At 34.5% G+C, this 18,201-nt stretch overlaps 2 protein-coding genes across 4 annotated transcripts in view; both read right to left on the bottom strand.

Annotated features, from left to right (window-relative positions):
* Window positions 1-8,875, bottom strand: part of LOC106884342 (uncharacterized) — a 126,749-nt gene extending 117,874 nt beyond the window's left edge. The window contains exon 1 of one of the 2 annotated variants that reach the window (XM_052972813.2): window positions 8,681-8,875. The gene's annotated coding sequence lies outside the window, so the exon portion shown is untranslated. The remainder of the gene's footprint in view (window positions 1-8,680) is intronic. The other variant, XM_089362653.1, reaches the window with a different exon arrangement.
* Window positions 8,876-17,246: 8,371 nt separating this feature from the next.
* LOC106884345 (uncharacterized) overlaps window positions 17,247-18,201 on the bottom strand; it is a 106,555-nt gene continuing 105,600 nt past the window's right edge. The window contains exon 19 of one of the 2 annotated variants that reach the window (XM_089362651.1): window positions 17,247-17,727. In XM_089362651.1, coding sequence (XP_089218777.1) covers window positions 17,366-17,727 — 362 coding nt within the window. In that variant the 3' untranslated portion in view covers window positions 17,247-17,365. The remainder of the gene's footprint in view (window positions 17,728-18,201) is intronic. The other variant, XM_089362652.1, reaches the window with a different exon arrangement.

Raw genomic sequence — 18,201 nt, 5'->3', positions numbered from 1 at the left:
TGTCGAGCTTGCGATCATGAGGTTGTGAGTCCGATGCCCGGACCGGGATGCGTGTTGTGTTCTTGAGCAAGACACTTTATTTTACGTTGCTCCAGTTCACTTAGCTGTAGAAATGGCTTGCGACGTCACGGGTGCCAAGCTGTATCGGCCTTTGCCTTTCCCTTGGATAACACTGGTGGCGTGGACAAGGGAGGCCGGTATGCATGGGCGACTGCTGGTCTTCCATAAACAACTTGCCCGGACTTGCGTCTCGGAGGTAACTTTCTAGGTGCAATCCTATGGTCAGTCATGACCGAAGGGGTCTCAGCAGTAGACCCGACACCGTTTGATAATCGGTACGCATTCAAAGCCAGTGAACAGTAATGATTTTCGATAATTTTTGATTAATAATATTTGATTAATAATTAGTCTTTATTGTTTATAATATCGTTAAAGGTTTTTTTTAATTAAAACTTTGTATATATATATAAAGTTTAATCTTTTATTCTTAATAATTTTATTCTTAATAATTTTTTTCTTTCCTAATTTTTTCATTCATAATTTTTTCATTCATATTTTTATTTCTACGTTTGTAGAAATAAATATTCTTGTATTTTTCTATTATTCAATTGATTTTTAATGATAATTAAATAAACGTTTTTAGTTTTAAATAGTATAGCTTTAACTATTACACCGGTTAAATATGTACTAATTTTATCTTCATTATTATTTTAAACTTAAACTTCGTTCAAATTGTATTTAAAACAACGATAATTTAAAACAATAATAATTTATGTAAGCTGGTTTTTGTATATAATATACAGGTTAGCATATATTATAATGGATGAAGGGATGATTATTGAATGTTTATTATTTTGATAATTTGATATTTTTAATAATTTTTCTATCTTTATAAAATAAGTATTTCATATAAATTCATTTGGTACTTATTGTTGGTTGATATATATATTTATTTATTTTAATTATTGACCTGACGATTAGCTATATTTTTGAATATAATTTATTTTCGATAATTTCAATTGATTTTAATTGATTTAAATTTCCTTTCTATTTGAAAATTAGTTATGAAACACGTGTAGTCATTTTATTATCTTTATCTTATGATATTTACTTTGTTTTATATTATACTCATTTATTGTGCTTTTAATTATTAATTTTTCTATGTGATAGTCGATTTTCATCGATGAGTTCTTGAAACTTGGTTATTTTCTCTAAAACTATATATTTTATATATATATATATATATATATATATATATATATATATATATATATATATATATATACATATATATATGTATATGTATATGTATATATATATATATATATATATATATATATATATATATATATATATATATATATATATATATATATATATATCATATATATATATATATATATCATATATATATATATATATATATATATATATATATATATATATATAGCAATAAGAAAATGGAGGGGAATATGAGGTACCCATCAACTTGCAGACGCTGTATTCCGTTGATTAATCTGTTTATTTTATAACTAAATAGACAAAAAACACAATATACAGAAACTTATGACATACCATGTCATATCAACAATTTCAAATTTAAAGGACATTTAGCAATTGGAGAAGGGACAAAATCTTACAGCTGTTTCGGCCTAGTGTTGGCATGCCCCATTCTATGTATGTGCATCTGAGCACACATATATGTAATCATGGAGTTATGTTTTTGTATCCATGTATATCTGCATATGGTAATGTATACATGCATAGGCATGTATATTGGAGTTTTTATGACTATTTATATGGTTTTATATAACTTTTGTAGTTTCTTTATGTGCCTTATATTTTTATATTTTTATTTTTTTATTTCATTCTTATTTTATATTTGTATTAAAATTTGGCAAAATTCATGTATTCAATTATGAAAATCTCTGAAGAAGCCTAGCGAATAATGCATGTACCCCTATTACATCATTTTCATCTACTAATTACTCCAGCGTACGGGAGCTATGGAAATAGAATGGGGCATTCCAACGCTAGACCGAAACAGCTGTAAGATTTTGTCCCTTCTCCAATTGGTAGATGTCCTTTAAATTTGAAATCTTAATTGTTAATATGACATGGTATGTCATAAGTGTCTGTATATTGTGTTTTTTGTCAATTTAGTTATAAATAAACAGATTAATCAACGGAATACTGTGTCTGCACGTTGATGGGTACTTCATATTCCCCTCCATTTTCTTATTGCTATATAAATTTAAGGTAAAAAAACCTTTTACCCGCACCCACTTATTGCACTTGGTATAACACTAGTGTAACAATAATTGGGTACCCTCCCAGCAGTATATTGGATAGATACTAACCCTTGGATAGATACTAACCCCTAACTCTCTTGGCTTATATATATATATATATATATATATATATATATATATATATATATATATATATATATATATATCAAATGAAAAATACACAGTGTACAGGACACATCACTAACGAGTGAAAATATGTAAACACTCGAGAGATAAGTACAGGACATTACCAACAAATGAAGAATTCATAAACACACGAGAGAAAAGTACCAAATGAAAATAACTCCTCACCAATTGTCGGACTCTTTATTACGCCTATTTCATGCTTTTAACGACAATATAGGGAAACTTCATAAGACTTATTCTATCGGTACTTATTCTATCGGTCTCATTTCCCGAACAGCTATGTTATGGGGGCATAAACATACCAACATCAGTTGTCAAGCGATGGTGGTATCCAGAAATTTAAAAACTATAAAATTCATGGAGAGTTAGAGCTTCGAACGAACAAACAACGGCAAAGTGGACGTGCAGAGTAAACAATCGGCGAAGACAAACATTAAGGACCATTAGACCAAGATGAATTGTAATGGATAACGCCTGGGAGAAATTTTTTCAAAGAAATAGAATAATTAGTAGAGAAGAAAATAGAAGAAAAATGTCGCGAGCCGAGGAAAATGACATCCAATACAGTGAACGTCTAGTCCAGAAAAGACAGGGGCTAGAGAAATGGCCTGTAGTCACGTGTGAATAACAGAGGCAGAGGGGAAAGAGGGAAAAGAGAAAGGATGAGGGAAAGAAACAAAAGGAGTGCGGAGAAGGGAGAAGGAACGACAGATAGTAGGAAGTGGAAGAAAGACAGATAGAGGAAGCAAGGGAGATTATAGTGGCATAGAGAGAAAGAAAGAAAACAGTGTGTAGTCGCAGAAATTATATATAGATGTAAGAACTTACTGTGGCCAAGACTGCGCGGCGTTCGATTACAAATAAATAAAATAAAAAACACACATTGTGCACAGGACATCACCAACAAGTGAAAAATACGCAAACACACGAGAGAAAAGTACAGGACAAAATATATATGTACATATATATATATATATGTATGTGTGTGTGTGTGTGTGCGTGTGTGTGTATGTATATATATATATATACATACATACATATATAGATAGATAGATACATACATACACGCACACACACACACACACACACACACACACACACACACACACACACACACACATATATATATATATATATATATATATATATATATATAAGCCAAGAGAGTTAGGGGTTGAGGATTCAACCCACTAAGGGATAGTATCTATCCAATATACTGCTGGGAGGGTACCCATTTATTGTTACACTAGTGTTATACCAAGTGCAATAAGTGGGTGCGGGTAAAGGGGGGATTATTTTACCCTAAGTTTATATAGCAATAAGAAAATGGAGGAGAATATGCGGTACCCATCGACTTGCAGACAATGTATTCCGTTGATTAATTTGTTTATTTTATAACTAAATTGACAAAAAACACAATATACAGACATTTATGACATACCATGTCATATTAACAATTAAGATTTCAAATATAAAGGACATTTAGCAATTGGAGAAGGGACAGAAACTTACAGCTGTTTCGGCCTAGCGTTGGCATGCCCCATTCTATCTCTATAGCTCCTATACGCCGGAGTAATTAGTAGATGAAAATGATGTAATAGGGGTACATGTATGATTCACTAGGCCTCTTCAGAGATTTACAAAACGCAATGCAAATATAAAATAAGAAAAATGTAAAAATAAAAAAATAAAAAATGAAAATATAAAAATATAAGGCACATAAAAAAGCCTACAAACAGTATATAAAACCATATAAATAGTTATAAACACTTCAATATGCATGCCTATGCATGTATACATAACCATACGTAGATATATATGGATACAAAAGCATAGATAGATGAGTACATATGCGTGTCCAGATGCACATACACAGATGGCTGCACATGCGCACCAAAATAGTCAACAGTCACTGTCACCACATGTGAGGGGGGCATACACATATATATTTATCCCCTCACACATACGTACATACATACAAATATGCATATATAAATATTCCCATACATACATGATCCCTAGCATGAATGTTATTCGTTGCGTTTGGAAAGCTGTTTATATGTTAAAATTTGTTGGGTGCGTGCTTGTCAGTTCTGTATGTGGTGGAGGGGTATATGTGGAAATTATTTCTTGAGGAGTTGTTGATACGATAATAATAATAATAATAATAATAATAATAATAATAATAATAATAATAATAATAATAATAATAATAATAATAATAATGATAATAATAATAATAATATCGTTAACTGGTCAATTACTGAAATATGTAATGTTGACAGAAAAATACGAAAACTGTTGACAATGCATAGAATGCACCACCCTAAGGCAGATATAGAACGTCTTTATCTGCCAAGAAAAGAGGGAGGCCGAGGACTTCTACAGCTGGCATTAACAATGAAGGTAGCCACAATTGGCCTAGACACCTATCTGAAAAACTCTGAGGACTGGATGCTAAAACTTGTCTCAAAACATGAAAGCAAGAAAGCATCTTACTCAGTAACAAAACAGGCAAAGGAATATCTAAGTGAATTCCAATTGCAACAAATTCAAGAATTAGACGAATTAGAAACACCCGCAGAAAAAGCTAAGCGCTTGAAAACCCGTGCTAAAATTGCTGCCTTAGATATTATGACTGAAAATGGCATGGAAAACCTCTCAATGGCAAATACCCAAAGAGAGCGAATAATGCAGATATTGACAAAGCCCTTACCCATCAATGGCTAATGGCCTCTGGCTTGAAATCAGAAACAGAGGGGTTTATCATAGCAGCCCAAGATCAATGCCTACCTACAAAGAACTACCAGGCCAACATATTAAAGAACGGCAGCTCCCCATTATGTTGTATATGCCAACAACAAAATGAGACCATCGATCATGTTGTCTCCATGTGCAGTCTGCTTGCGCCTACAGAGTATCTCAACAGGCATGATAGAGCTGCACAATATATTCACTGGGTAATATGCAAAAACCTGGACTTGTCCCATGATAAAAACTGGTGGGAACACAAACCACCTCCAGTACTTGAAAATGATCACATTGCACTCCTCTGGAAATTCACCATTCAAACTGACAGAAAGATAGACGCAAATAGGCCAGACATCATACTGAAAGACTTCAGACAAAAATCATGCCTCCTCATTGATATGACTGTCCCAATCGATATAAACGTATCTGTCAAGACCTACCAAAAACTGAGCAAATATAAAGATCTTGAAATAGAAATTAGCAAAATGTGGAATCTGAAGACGAAAACAATACCTATTGTCATAGGTGCCCTGGGAATGACAGCGAAACGGGCTGATTACTAGCTAGCTCAGATACCAGGAAACCCCAAAATGGCTGAAGTTCAAAAGATAGTGCTCATGGGAACTGCCCATATCCTACGTAAAATACTGTCTATGTGATCTCAAATTTTAAAACAAACACATAATTTTCTTATGGTTTCTTAAACATTCACTAGAACAAAACTGTACAAATCCAAATATATGGTACCCTAGGCATAACACCTACATGAACTTCTAACTTTGTTGTCTCTTGAGGTCTCTGGGTGAGACTTGGATCCAACTTGTACAAATGCAAAACAAAAGTCAAACATAAATAATAATAATAATAATAATAATAATAATAATAATGATAATAATAATAATAATAATAATAGAGACTTGGATCCAACTTGTACAAATGCAAAACAAAAGTCAAACATAAATAATAATAATAATAATAATAATAATAATAATAATAATAATAATAATAATGATAATAATAATAATAATAATAGAGACTTGGATCCAACTTGTACAAATGCAAAACAAAAGTCAAACACAAAATAATAATAATAATAATAATAATAATAATAATAATAACAACAGCAACAATAATAATAATAATATGCCAAGTTTTTGAACTTTGTGATGAGGTACTCCGTTATTATTTACTGTGGAGAAGATAAAGTCCTTCTAGTAGTGGGTATTAAGAATCCTGGTGCTATTTGGGGAGGGGTCATTTTTACTGCTAATCCCTCTCATCTAATTGGACGATATGTCATAAGTGTCTGTATATTGTGTGTTTTTTTTTTTTGTCAATTTAGTTATAAAATAAACAGATTAATCAACGGAATACATTGTCTGCAAGTCGATGGGTACCGCATATTCTCCTCCATTTTCTCATTGCTATAAAAATATATACATATACATATATATATATATACATATATGTATATATTTATATATATGCATGAACATAAAATGTCATCCGATAATCACTCCGGAAAGGAATATTCGGATAGAATGGGGTCTGCCAAAACTAGGCCGTAACAGCTGTAAGATTAAACTTCTGTTCATCCTCTAATTCCTTATGTACTTTGTACTTCTATATGTAAACCATGTTGGCAAAATAACATAGTCTGCCATGGACACCTGTGCTTTGGTTCTTTCTTTCTTTTTCTCTTCTTCCTCCCTTTGTCACTTTTGCTATGAATTAAATTAATGAATTCAACGGGATACACCGTCTGCAAGTAGTTGGGTTCAGCATATTATCCTCCATTTTCTAATTGTTACACAAATTTTGGGTAAAACCTCCACTTTTACCCGCTCCCATTGATTGCACCTAGTATAGTACTAGCGTAGCAATAATTGGGTACCCTCCCAGCAGTATACTGGATAGATACTATCCCTTAGTGGGTTGTACCCCCAACCCCTAACTCTCTCACGTTATATGTATATATATATATGTATATGTGTGTGGTGTGTGTGTGTGTGTGTGTGTGTGTGTGTGTGTGTGTGTGTGTGTGTGTGTGTGTGTGTGTGTATTAAGTCATCTGATAAATAATGCGGTTTTGTTAATTGCATGAACTAAAAGTCGGAGTGAGGCGGGATAAACTACCTGCATCAACTTTCTATAAAAGTAGATAGTAAGTTTACCTTGTCCAAATTTTGATGAGCGCAGTTTGATCCTAACAGTTATTTTTCCAAAGCTATAATGGAAGTGATCAAGGAACATATTCGACATATTTTGCTTAATAAATTGAATAAAAGCAACAACGCAAAGGAAAGTGCGAGGAATATTAATGCAGGATCTAGGGATCGGATAATAAACGTAAGCCAGTGTCAACGGTGATTCCAAAAATTCGGAGCTGGAAACTACAACATAGAAGACGAACTTCGTCCTGGAAGATCTGTAAAGCTCGACGAGGACGTCCTGCAAACTCTAGTGGAACAAAATCCCATCGTAACGGTTGAGGAGCTAGCAGAGAAGCTTGAATTCGGTCATTAAACCAGTCATTTAAGTCAGTGCTAGAAGAAAAATTACCATCTTTGGTTTCAAGACAAAAAGTGTTTTTCTATCAGGATAATGCTCGGTCACATACAGCGAGGATGACATTCCAAGGGCTGGAGCAGTTGGAATGGGAAACGATGCCCCACCTACCATATTCATCAGACGTTGCCCCATCTGATTATTATTTTGTCTTCAAAATCATTTGAACGGAAAAAATATGAATTTTGTAGACGAGGTCAGAACAGTACTGGGGGAGTATTTTTTGTCACTGACAAGTGAATTTTGGAACAGGGGCCTTGCAAGACTACCATATACATGAAAGAGCATTATAGAAAATGAAGGAGAGTATATTTAAAGTAAAAAAGAATTTAATCTCAATTTTGAAAAATAGAAGTATAAAAAACCGCATTATTTATGGGACGACCCAATATATATATGTATTTATACATATATATATATATATATGCATATATATGTATGTATGTGTGTGTATGTATATATATATATATATATATATATATATATATATATATATATATATATATATATGATTATAATTATAATTAAGGGTATCTAAGAGATACTACCATGCTTGAAATAGAAGCCAAAACTTGAATCAAGCATGGTGGTATCTCTTAGATATCCTTAATTATAATTTTAATAATAATTATTACCTTTGAGGCTGTTATCCCTATGCTGGCCACCTGATAAGATCGGTATTTTAAATAACGATCTTATCCTTATGTATATATATATTCTTTTATTCTTTTACTTTTTTCAGTCATTTGACTGTAGCCATGCTGGAGCACCGCCTTTGGATATATATATATAATTTTAACATATGTTTATGTACGCTCCTCAAAATTTACTGCCCTCCATTTTGTATTACTCGAATTTCAAGGCATTTACTAATGATCATATTGGAATGATAATTAAAGTCAAGTAAAAGTTCATGTACTTACTTTTGCAATCCGTCTACTGAAAATATTCCTGACCTAAAACTGTCAGCTCTTGGGAGTAACAACTTGATTCCAAGACTTTTTTTTACAAGTAAAGTTGGCCTGTCAAATGTTTTGTTCCCATTGATTTAATATTTCGAACGGTTACTGTATCGCCATAGCACATGTAAGTTCGCAATAAGAAATAGATGCAAGTGTTACGGTTGACTGGACAGTATATAAAATATTTCTTCATAAAGAGAAACCCGGAACAAAGGGAATACAAAAAAACTACTGTGCAACAAAACACGATTACAATATGATTACTAATGCTCAACACTTTTATTTAGTATAAATTAATCAATTTATCATTATTATCAATTCATAATCAATAATCAATAATCAGGATTACAAGAGCTTTATTATCAATAACTTCAGTTGATTTTATTGTGTGACCGTAAAAGTAGAAGTGACAGGACAAGCCTGTTACTATCGACTGCTATGGTGCAATGGAAGACTAGATTATATATCGATCATCTTATATGTGGCTTCATCACAGATATAGATATGTAATAAATAAAAGTCCCTTTGCAACTACGTGGCTTCGGGTTCGTTCCCAATGTGAGACACCCAGTTATCATAGTTTCAGGTCGACCAAGGACTTGCACGTGAAATTTGGTAGGCTGAAACTGTGTGGAAATCTATCGGTCGAGGTTAATTTTGTAGCAGGTAATAGACTAAATTAGTACCCCAGCTTAGCATAACCATCTGTTCCTTGGGTGTCTTAGCAGAGTGGGAAAATGTCGTCTACCACAATCATGTGATGATCAAAGTCTTTTGCAGGGAAACTTGTCTGAGAGACTTTTCTAATCTTGGGTGGCAGACTAAATTAATTACCTAACTTAATAGTACAAGGTCCTCGGGGTACCTCTAGACGAACCCTCTACATTTCCAAGCAAATCTCTACTCAAAGAATAACTTCCGCCCTTCCTCCAATAAACTGCTGATACTCTTTTGTGGTCCCAACTCATGGCAGAAATATCACCGTTTTTCGGTGACGGAACGGGGTCTGAATTCAGAAAAAAAAAAAAAAAAACAGAACTGACATTTTTGCTAATCCACTGCTTTGAACTTGTATCTTTTTTCGAACCCCGCAAAGATGAAAGGCAAAACTAATTGCATCAATATTGATCCTATTATTTAATGGTATTTATTTTACGGAATCCCAAATTATGAAAAGCAAAGTCGACTTCGATAGTATTTGAATTTAGAAACTGAAGGGACGTGCTTAAATATCATAAGTGATTTAATCAGGTATTTTACAACCGTAACAAGTGTGAATGTGAGTGTGTGTCATACACGAGATGCCTGATAATCTTAGTTTCGATAATGGCTGCTATATCTAAAGAGACTTGAAGACATTTTGGGCAGGAATCCCTGGAACACGTATATCTACAACGTTCATCCTCATGGATTTGGCTTCTCACTGGTCTATATATCATCTGTACGAAGAGAATTAACCTCCACAAGGATAACTGTCATATATGCTGAAAAGTGTCTTGTGTATGCGCCTGATTCGGAAATCAGACCAAAGAGCCAGCAGTTGAGTTTGCGTCCACTCCATCAATGTCGATGTAATCCATCGTAACTGCTTCACTGGTTATAGGTGAGGCGGTAAAGAAATCCACTGGTTCGTTCACTCGTTCACTTGTCTGTGTTCCAACGGGGCGGTAAAAACACTTTTGAACTGGTCATTCACTACCCCACTGACCCTGGTTGGGTTATCTGTGAAGGAGCCATCCTTTTGGAAGAGGGTCCTATCTTGCAGGTTGTTTCTTTGGCCTAATAAAAGAAGGCCTTTGGGTTTGACTTGATGTTTTTTTATAACCCAGGCCTCTTTGTCTGCTCTCTGCTCCACATAGAATTGTCACAGGCTTTTTCAATCTCCATCAATCTTGTTTTTAGGCGGGACCTTTCACTACTTTTGGGATGTTGACTGAAGCGATTTGCAACCTTCGTCTGTCGTCTCATGAGAATTTTCCTCTCCCTTGGAATCTTGTTCCTTTTTGTACTCTGGGACATAATTCTGGCATATGGCTTGCATAACAGACATGAAATATTCTAGTTTCATGCCAATGTCTGGTGTGGAGAGACATTTCGGGAAGTCCTGTCTGAGTATCTTTTTTTTATCGATTTCCAATTTGTTTTGTGGAAGTTCAGACTGGAGAGATTTTAGGTACTTCCTTTAGGCTCTATGTCTCTAACTACTTTTGATCTATACATAGATAGCTCCATTAAGTTATGATCCGAAACTAATGTCGGCGTCACTTTCATATTATGAACGATGTCCATATTGCTTGTGATGCAGAGATCCAATATGTTATTCGCCCTGGTTGGTCGGAGCACAATTTTCTCCATGAATAGGGCATTAGAGAGGTTTACCATGGACTTCACCTGTACTTGTTTGCAATGAGTCATTCCTGAGAACATGAGGTCCTCAAGCCATTTGAAACTGGGGAAGTTGAAATCACCCATACGGAACATACATGATGTTCCAGTTTCATGAAGGCTTCTTTCATTCTTAAGAGGCAATCTTCAAAATTTCCCGTGTTGTTTGGAGAATCCGGTAGGTGATATGTATTGCATATGACTATATTGTGTTGTCTTATGTATACAACTTAAGTGTCACATACCGAATTTAAGTATGATGATAAGACTTGGACGTGAGGTTCTCACGGATGTATACAGCAGCTCCACCATGGCTCCTTTCCTTTCTGTCCGTTCACAGTATAGTATATTTTGGTACGTGTACTTCTGCATCCTCTATATCAGGCCCAAGATGATTTTCAACGAGTGCTGTGCATGGGTCTTGATTGCATGCAGCAAGGTCTCTCAGGAAAGAGTTTGCTTTTTTGTTGTGTTGCAACAGGCCTCCTATATTTAGTAAAAATATTGTCGTGACGACTGTGCTGGCGTTAGGGGAAGCCATCCCGTGTCTGTTGGTTGTGGTGGTCTTGCGCAGTGGCGGGCAAGGTTCCGTGTTTGCACCTGATGTAGCCAGGTCTGTTGCTGCACAATCTTTTGCGCCATGCACAAAAAATACTCTTCCTCAACTGTTGCCTTTCGCATAACATCTGAAGAGCGCAGGACATCTGCATGATGTTACATCTGCATAGAAAGTATTTTGAAACTTTCAGGTGTCGAAAAATGATAGTAGTGATGACGATGATGACCTTACCTCAGTTTATAAGAGACAGGAGTTTCCGTAGAAACTCTGGTTGTAACACCGAAAATGAAACTGAACCTTTAAGGGAAGGCCTTTCATTCGGCATTGGTTCAGTAAAGATGCATACTGACCACAGCTGTTATCCTAATACAGCATCAGCAGTTAATAGAGCAAGGAAGAGGAAGTGGACCAGGGAAGGAAACAAAATAGTGCTGCAGTGCTACTTAGAAAATGAACCTAAAAGAAAGGACTATGGAAAACGGATGTTAACACTTTGGGTAGAAAAGGGTATGTTAAAAGTGACTGAGCAGAGGTTAGTTGATCAAGCTAATATTATTAGGAGAAGAAAGTGGATGACAGAATTGGAGGTAGAAGAGATCACAAGAGAACTGGAAAAGAAAGACCAGGCAGTAGGAAAGACAAACAACAACATAAGAGATACAGCTCAAACCAAAGAAGAACCCAAAGGTAGAAATAATAATAGCGCTACCAATAACGAAGAGACAACTAGCACCAACGACTTAAGTGATTTAAGGGAAGAAGATCAGAAGATTCTAGATGAGTTGCAAGAAGTAATGAGTAAAGAAGTAAGAAAAAGATTGCCAGCATTAAAGGGCATCAACAGAAGAAAGCTGCTAGAAATGATTAGGAAAGTAGATTTTGTTATCAGTATGATAGATATTAAAAACATAGGAGACACTAATTTACTGATCTAGGAAGGAATTCAATACGAATGGAGGACTCCACCCAAGGGCAGGAGTAGCAAAATTATACTTACCTAGAAAGGAAAGCAGAAGGAGGTTAATATCAGTAGAAGACTGCGTGGAGTTAGCTAGAGTAGATATAGACTCCTATGTAGGTAATAGTGAAGAAAGTTTAGTAAAAGCTGCTAGAGTCACAGCAAGACACAAGGAAATAAAAAACCAAAACGAAGTTAAAAACCAGGAAAAGGAACTGAAATTATCTGAATCGTAGGAGCATGGTAGATTTCCAAAGAAAGTTACAGCAAATAGTAGTAGTGAGACATGGGTATGGCTGCAGAAAGAAAAGCTGAAGAGGGAGACAGAAAGTTTGTTAGTAGCTGCACAAGATCAAACATTAAGGACTAATTGGATAGCAGCCAAGATAGACAAAAAACAAGTAGATTCCCAATGTAGATGATGCAAATCAAAAGAAGAAAGCGTTACTCATATAGTAAGTGAATGTAGCATGCTGGCACAGAAAGAATACAAGTAAAGGGCAATCTAGGGAGAGCAATCAACTGGGATCTATGTAGAAAGCTAGCATTTGAACATACTGATAAACGGTATGAACATGCACCAAGTAAACTACTAGAAAGTAAGGAATACAGATGTCGACCTCGGTGGAATTTGAACTCAGAATGTAGCGGCAGACGAAATACCACTAAGCATTTCGCCCGGCGTGCTAACGATTCTGCCAGTTCACTGGGATAGGGGACTAGTCGATTGCATCGAGCTCAGTGTTCAATTGGAGCTTATTTTTATCGACTCCGAAAAGATGAAAGTCAAAGTCGACTTCGGTGGAATTTGAAATAATAATAATAATAATAATAATAATAATAATAATAATAATAATGATAATAATAATAATAATAATAATAATGCCGATTCTGTAATGATGCGAATGGAGCTGACCCAAAATGCCGATTCTGTAATGATGCGATTGAAACTATAGACCACCTAATCTCAGGGTGTAGAGTCTTAGCACCTGTAGAATATAAATAAACCTGATATTATTATAAAAGATCAGACAAAAAAGATGTGTTTATTAATTGGCATGAGTATTCCCTGTGATCATAAAATAGCGGCGAAAGAATTTGACAAGATCAGTAAATATAAAGACTTGCTAATAGAAATTGAAAAAATGTGGCACCTCAAGGCGACTACCGTACCAGTGATTGTAGAATCTCTAGGAATGATAAAAAAAAGGTACTGAAACCTATTTGAAAATGATACCAGGCTTACCATCCCTACAGGAAGTGCAAAAAATCGTGTTAACTGGAACGACTCATGTACCGAGAAGAGCATTATCGCTGTAAAAACAACATCCTTTCATGATTTTTTTTTTTTAAATACATATTTTACCTGTGAATTTGCGTGTGTAAACTGGGAATGCATACAACGAGTTTCTCTGCCCTAGGTGTACGGAAAACACTCGGTGAGAAATGGAAGAAAATTTGAAGAAAGAAGAAAAAAACAACATAATAATAATAATAATAATAATAATAATAATAATAAATGCCCGGATGCAGTACCAGGCAGTGACTTTCATGGCTTCTGATCTTAATTGATTGGAAGTGTTATCATGTACATTGTTTTGTCTTGGTATAAAAGATGGGCTACAGCAAATATTTTGCTCAATACCACAGATTTGCTTGTCAAGTTGTTTGACCATAACCAGTTGAGCATGTCCCTTGGTGACTGATATGTGCATCTCTGATCATGAGCAGATGTAGTGGGGGAGCATCATAGCCATGTGTTGAGAGGAATTCTTTGGGGTTTGAATAATTCACCTTTGGAAACATGGATGTTTTGCTCAACATCCTTAAAAAAAACTTATTCAGGGACCTTTTGAGCGGAATTGGCTACTCGACCTGAAGAAAATTCTAACTGGGTCCCACCTGCGAGGTCATGCACTGTTTATCTTGATATGAGATCACCATGTCGCGCACATATGGTTGTGATGCATGTACCTGGTGTACCCTTATCAGACGGATAGTCATGATGGGTATACTGGGCTTCGTATATTTTACCCAGGTGTCACTTTGATGGCATGCACTGCTTTCTCACTCAATAATAATAATAATCTTTTCTATTATAGGCATGAGGCCTGAAATTTGTGGGGAGGGGGATAATCGATCACGTCGACCTCAGTACTCAACTGTTACTTAAATTACTGACCTCGAAAGGATGAATGCCAAAGTCGACCTCGGCACAATTTGAACTCAGAACGTAGCGGCAGAGGAAATTCTGCTAAGCATTTTACCAGGTACACTGATGTAATGATGAATTATGTAAAGTAACATTTAGAAATAGTCATAAATATTAAACACTTAAGACTTTCAAGATTTGTTTATTAATTTATTATTCAATAATTTATAAGGAAGGAAAAATGACAACAACAAAAATGAAGAGAAATCAGCAAAATAAAAAACCAAATAAAAGAAAAAGAAAGTATGATTTTAATTCAAAGTAATTATAATCAATAACATCATTGAATAAAATAATATAATACTAAAAGAAAAAACAACAACAACAACAAAATCAGCTCCCAAAGTTCAAATATTTGCAGTAGTTAAAATGCGTAACACAGCAAGCATTATCTGTTCGTTTACATGTAACAACTTGTCTTCTCTAGAACTAAGCAATCGAGGACAATTGATGATCGTCGTGAAAGAAATCTACCTTTATTAACTTATTCATTTATTGTTTTTATTCCTTCTTTCGTGGTTTTTATGAAATCGCTTGCTGAACCAGTGTCTGTATTAGCATCAATTCCTCATGTGCCGTAGTGTATATTGACACGCAAATTAACGTCACTCTTTAGAATGTCTTCATGTGAGTGAGTAATTGTTTTCAGCTGTCTGTATAGGGGCGTAATAAAAACACACTATATATATAGGAAGAAATATGTGCTTGGCGTTGAATGTATATGAATTGTATAAGTAATATAAGTATAATTTGAATTAAGTGGTGAAAGCCCTCCTTCGCTAGCGTTTCATATTTACATCAAGAGGGCTCTTTGTAATAAATGCGCAGTGTTTGTTTTAATTTCCTGGAGAGATGGTTCCCCTGAGAAATTGCTAAGATTTTTTTATACATCCTCTATTTACCATACCTAAATGTCTTATGATGAGTGGACACGTCTTCAATTACAAGATGTCACATCTTATCAATGTCCATCTAGAACACTCTGTACTTACTCCTTTCAATTTTTTTTACTGACTCCTTATCTGAATGGGTACTCATATCAATTAATCTGCAGGTCTTATCTCTCCTATCCTTGATGATATCTGGTCTACTAATTTGAATTGTCAGTTCTGTGCAAACTAAAATCCTAAAGTATTGCTACGTTATCTCCAGCCATTTCTAGCTCCGGGCGGTGTTCATACCAGTTGATGGCTGATTTCATTTTGCTCTGATTAGAGTTTCCAGTGCAGATATTGGCCTACTCTGTCATGATGATTCTTATACTCATTTGATGGCAGAACCAGACAGCCTGAAATAAGATGGTCTATCATTTCATCATATTGGTTACAAATCTGCACTTTAGGTCATTTTTGGATATGGGCTGGTTGATTCTGGTAAGCAAGATTTCATCTCGAGTTGCTTGTATGCTTTCAGTATGAAACTCCTCAGTCACTAATGGATTGTTCTCTGGGTTACACAGGTAACTTTTGTTCGGTGTACATACCAAGCACGCAAAGTTTTGTTGTAGTTGTTATATATATATATATATATATATATATATATATATATATATATATATATATAATTTATAAAAAGTTCACGAAAAAGTCACAATATTTGAAACAAAATTATCTAAGAAAGGGTTAAAAAACAGATTAACACATCTTGATGGATTTCTGTATGTAAGCGCTTTCGGTTATCGTCAGCTATTCAAACAGTTTGAAGAGTTGATGATAGCGCAAAAACGGTTATACAAAAATCCCATTCATATCTTTGATCCGGTTTGTGTTAATCTGTTTTTTGGTAAATTTTTATCTAAAAGAATTTCCTATGTATGTATATGTATTCTAAAAGAATGTCTTATGTATGCATATTTATTTTATGTATGTATGAGTCACTGCTCAGTTCCATATGTGTATGCTACTTTATGGTTGTTTCTGGGAATGTATGATGATATATATATATATATATATATATATATATATATATATATATATATATATATATATATATATATATATATATATATATAATTGTTGTGTGGAAGGTGTTTATAAGACATTTAAATAGACACAAAAACCGTTAGATTCAATTCAACATTTAAATGTAATTTATGAAAATATTTTCGTCACTTTGAGACCGCGACCTGTTCACTGACAAAATTCAGCACGGAATCTTGTCAGTAAACAGGTCGCGGTCTGAAAGCGACGAAAATATTTTGGCAAATCAAATTTAAATGTTGAAATGAATCTAACGGTTTTTGTGTTTTTTAATGGCTTATAAATACCTTCCACGCTGCAATTGCTTTTATTTCAGCACACGATCTCAGATCAGGTCACATGCTATGCAAGTACATCTCCGTAATATATATATATATATATATATATATATATATATATATATATATATATATATATATATATATATATATACATTGGTATATAGATATTCTAATAAGAAAAGATGAATCTATAATTTTAAAATATCATAATGCACATAGGGGTGATATATTTATGAAATGGTACAAGTTATATTTTATGCGAACAAATATTTTTACATACACTTTATAAAGACCCACTTTATAAGTGGAATTAAATCAAGGAAGATTATGAGGGCAAACGGTATTGTGACGATCATTACAATAAAAGTACTAATATATAATGAAGATTCTCTCTCATCCGGCGCACTGATTTTGGACCGTTTGTACTTTGATGTCGTGTTGCGTGGAATAGTTAACTCAGTCGCAAGTTGATTCAGTTTTTCAACAATTTCTTCGCTTGTCAAATTCTTCATCGGTTGTTTATTGCAAGGACATGAACAAACTGTTTCAACTGATGCATTCTCCACAGGTCTGGTGTTGCTCGTTATTGTGATTTCAGTGGTATTGGTCGTAATGAGAGGATTCAGGCTGATTGCTACAAACAAAGAATTGTAGAAATAAAATCACAAATGAACTATATATTCGTTTTATTAAACCCGTGATTGTTCTTCCATCCCCTATACTACGAGGGTGTGCTGAAAAAGGTATCGCGAAAGGCCTGGCTGGTGGCCCAAACTTACGATTTTTTTTACTGGGCTTAGAAAAACTGAAGGGCCGCTGTAGTGTGTGAATCAGAGAGTAAAATGTGTTGAGTAAAATCATAATTAACTGATCCTCCTGTTGTATTCTTTTGTCCAATGCCAAATTTTCAGTACTCTCTCATTGCAAATTTTGCTCCACAACTGCATGTATATGTATTCGACCCCATTGTGTGACGTCTTAAACAATTATATTCAACAACAGCTTCGGTTTGACTAAAACATAGTCAATGAAATATATTGTCGACTGAGACTGTTTGGAGGCCGATCGGAAGACACACTGTTTCCCACACATGCTTGTGTACGAGTGA

Source organism: Octopus bimaculoides, chromosome 14 (genome assembly GCF_046866305.1).
Source record: "Octopus bimaculoides isolate indiv1 chromosome 14, ASM4686630v1, whole genome shotgun sequence".
Taxonomy (NCBI): Eukaryota; Metazoa; Mollusca; class Cephalopoda; order Octopoda; family Octopodidae; genus Octopus; species Octopus bimaculoides.
Note: the sequence above shows the minus strand (reverse complement) of the source record. Positions and strands in the feature narration are given on the sequence as shown.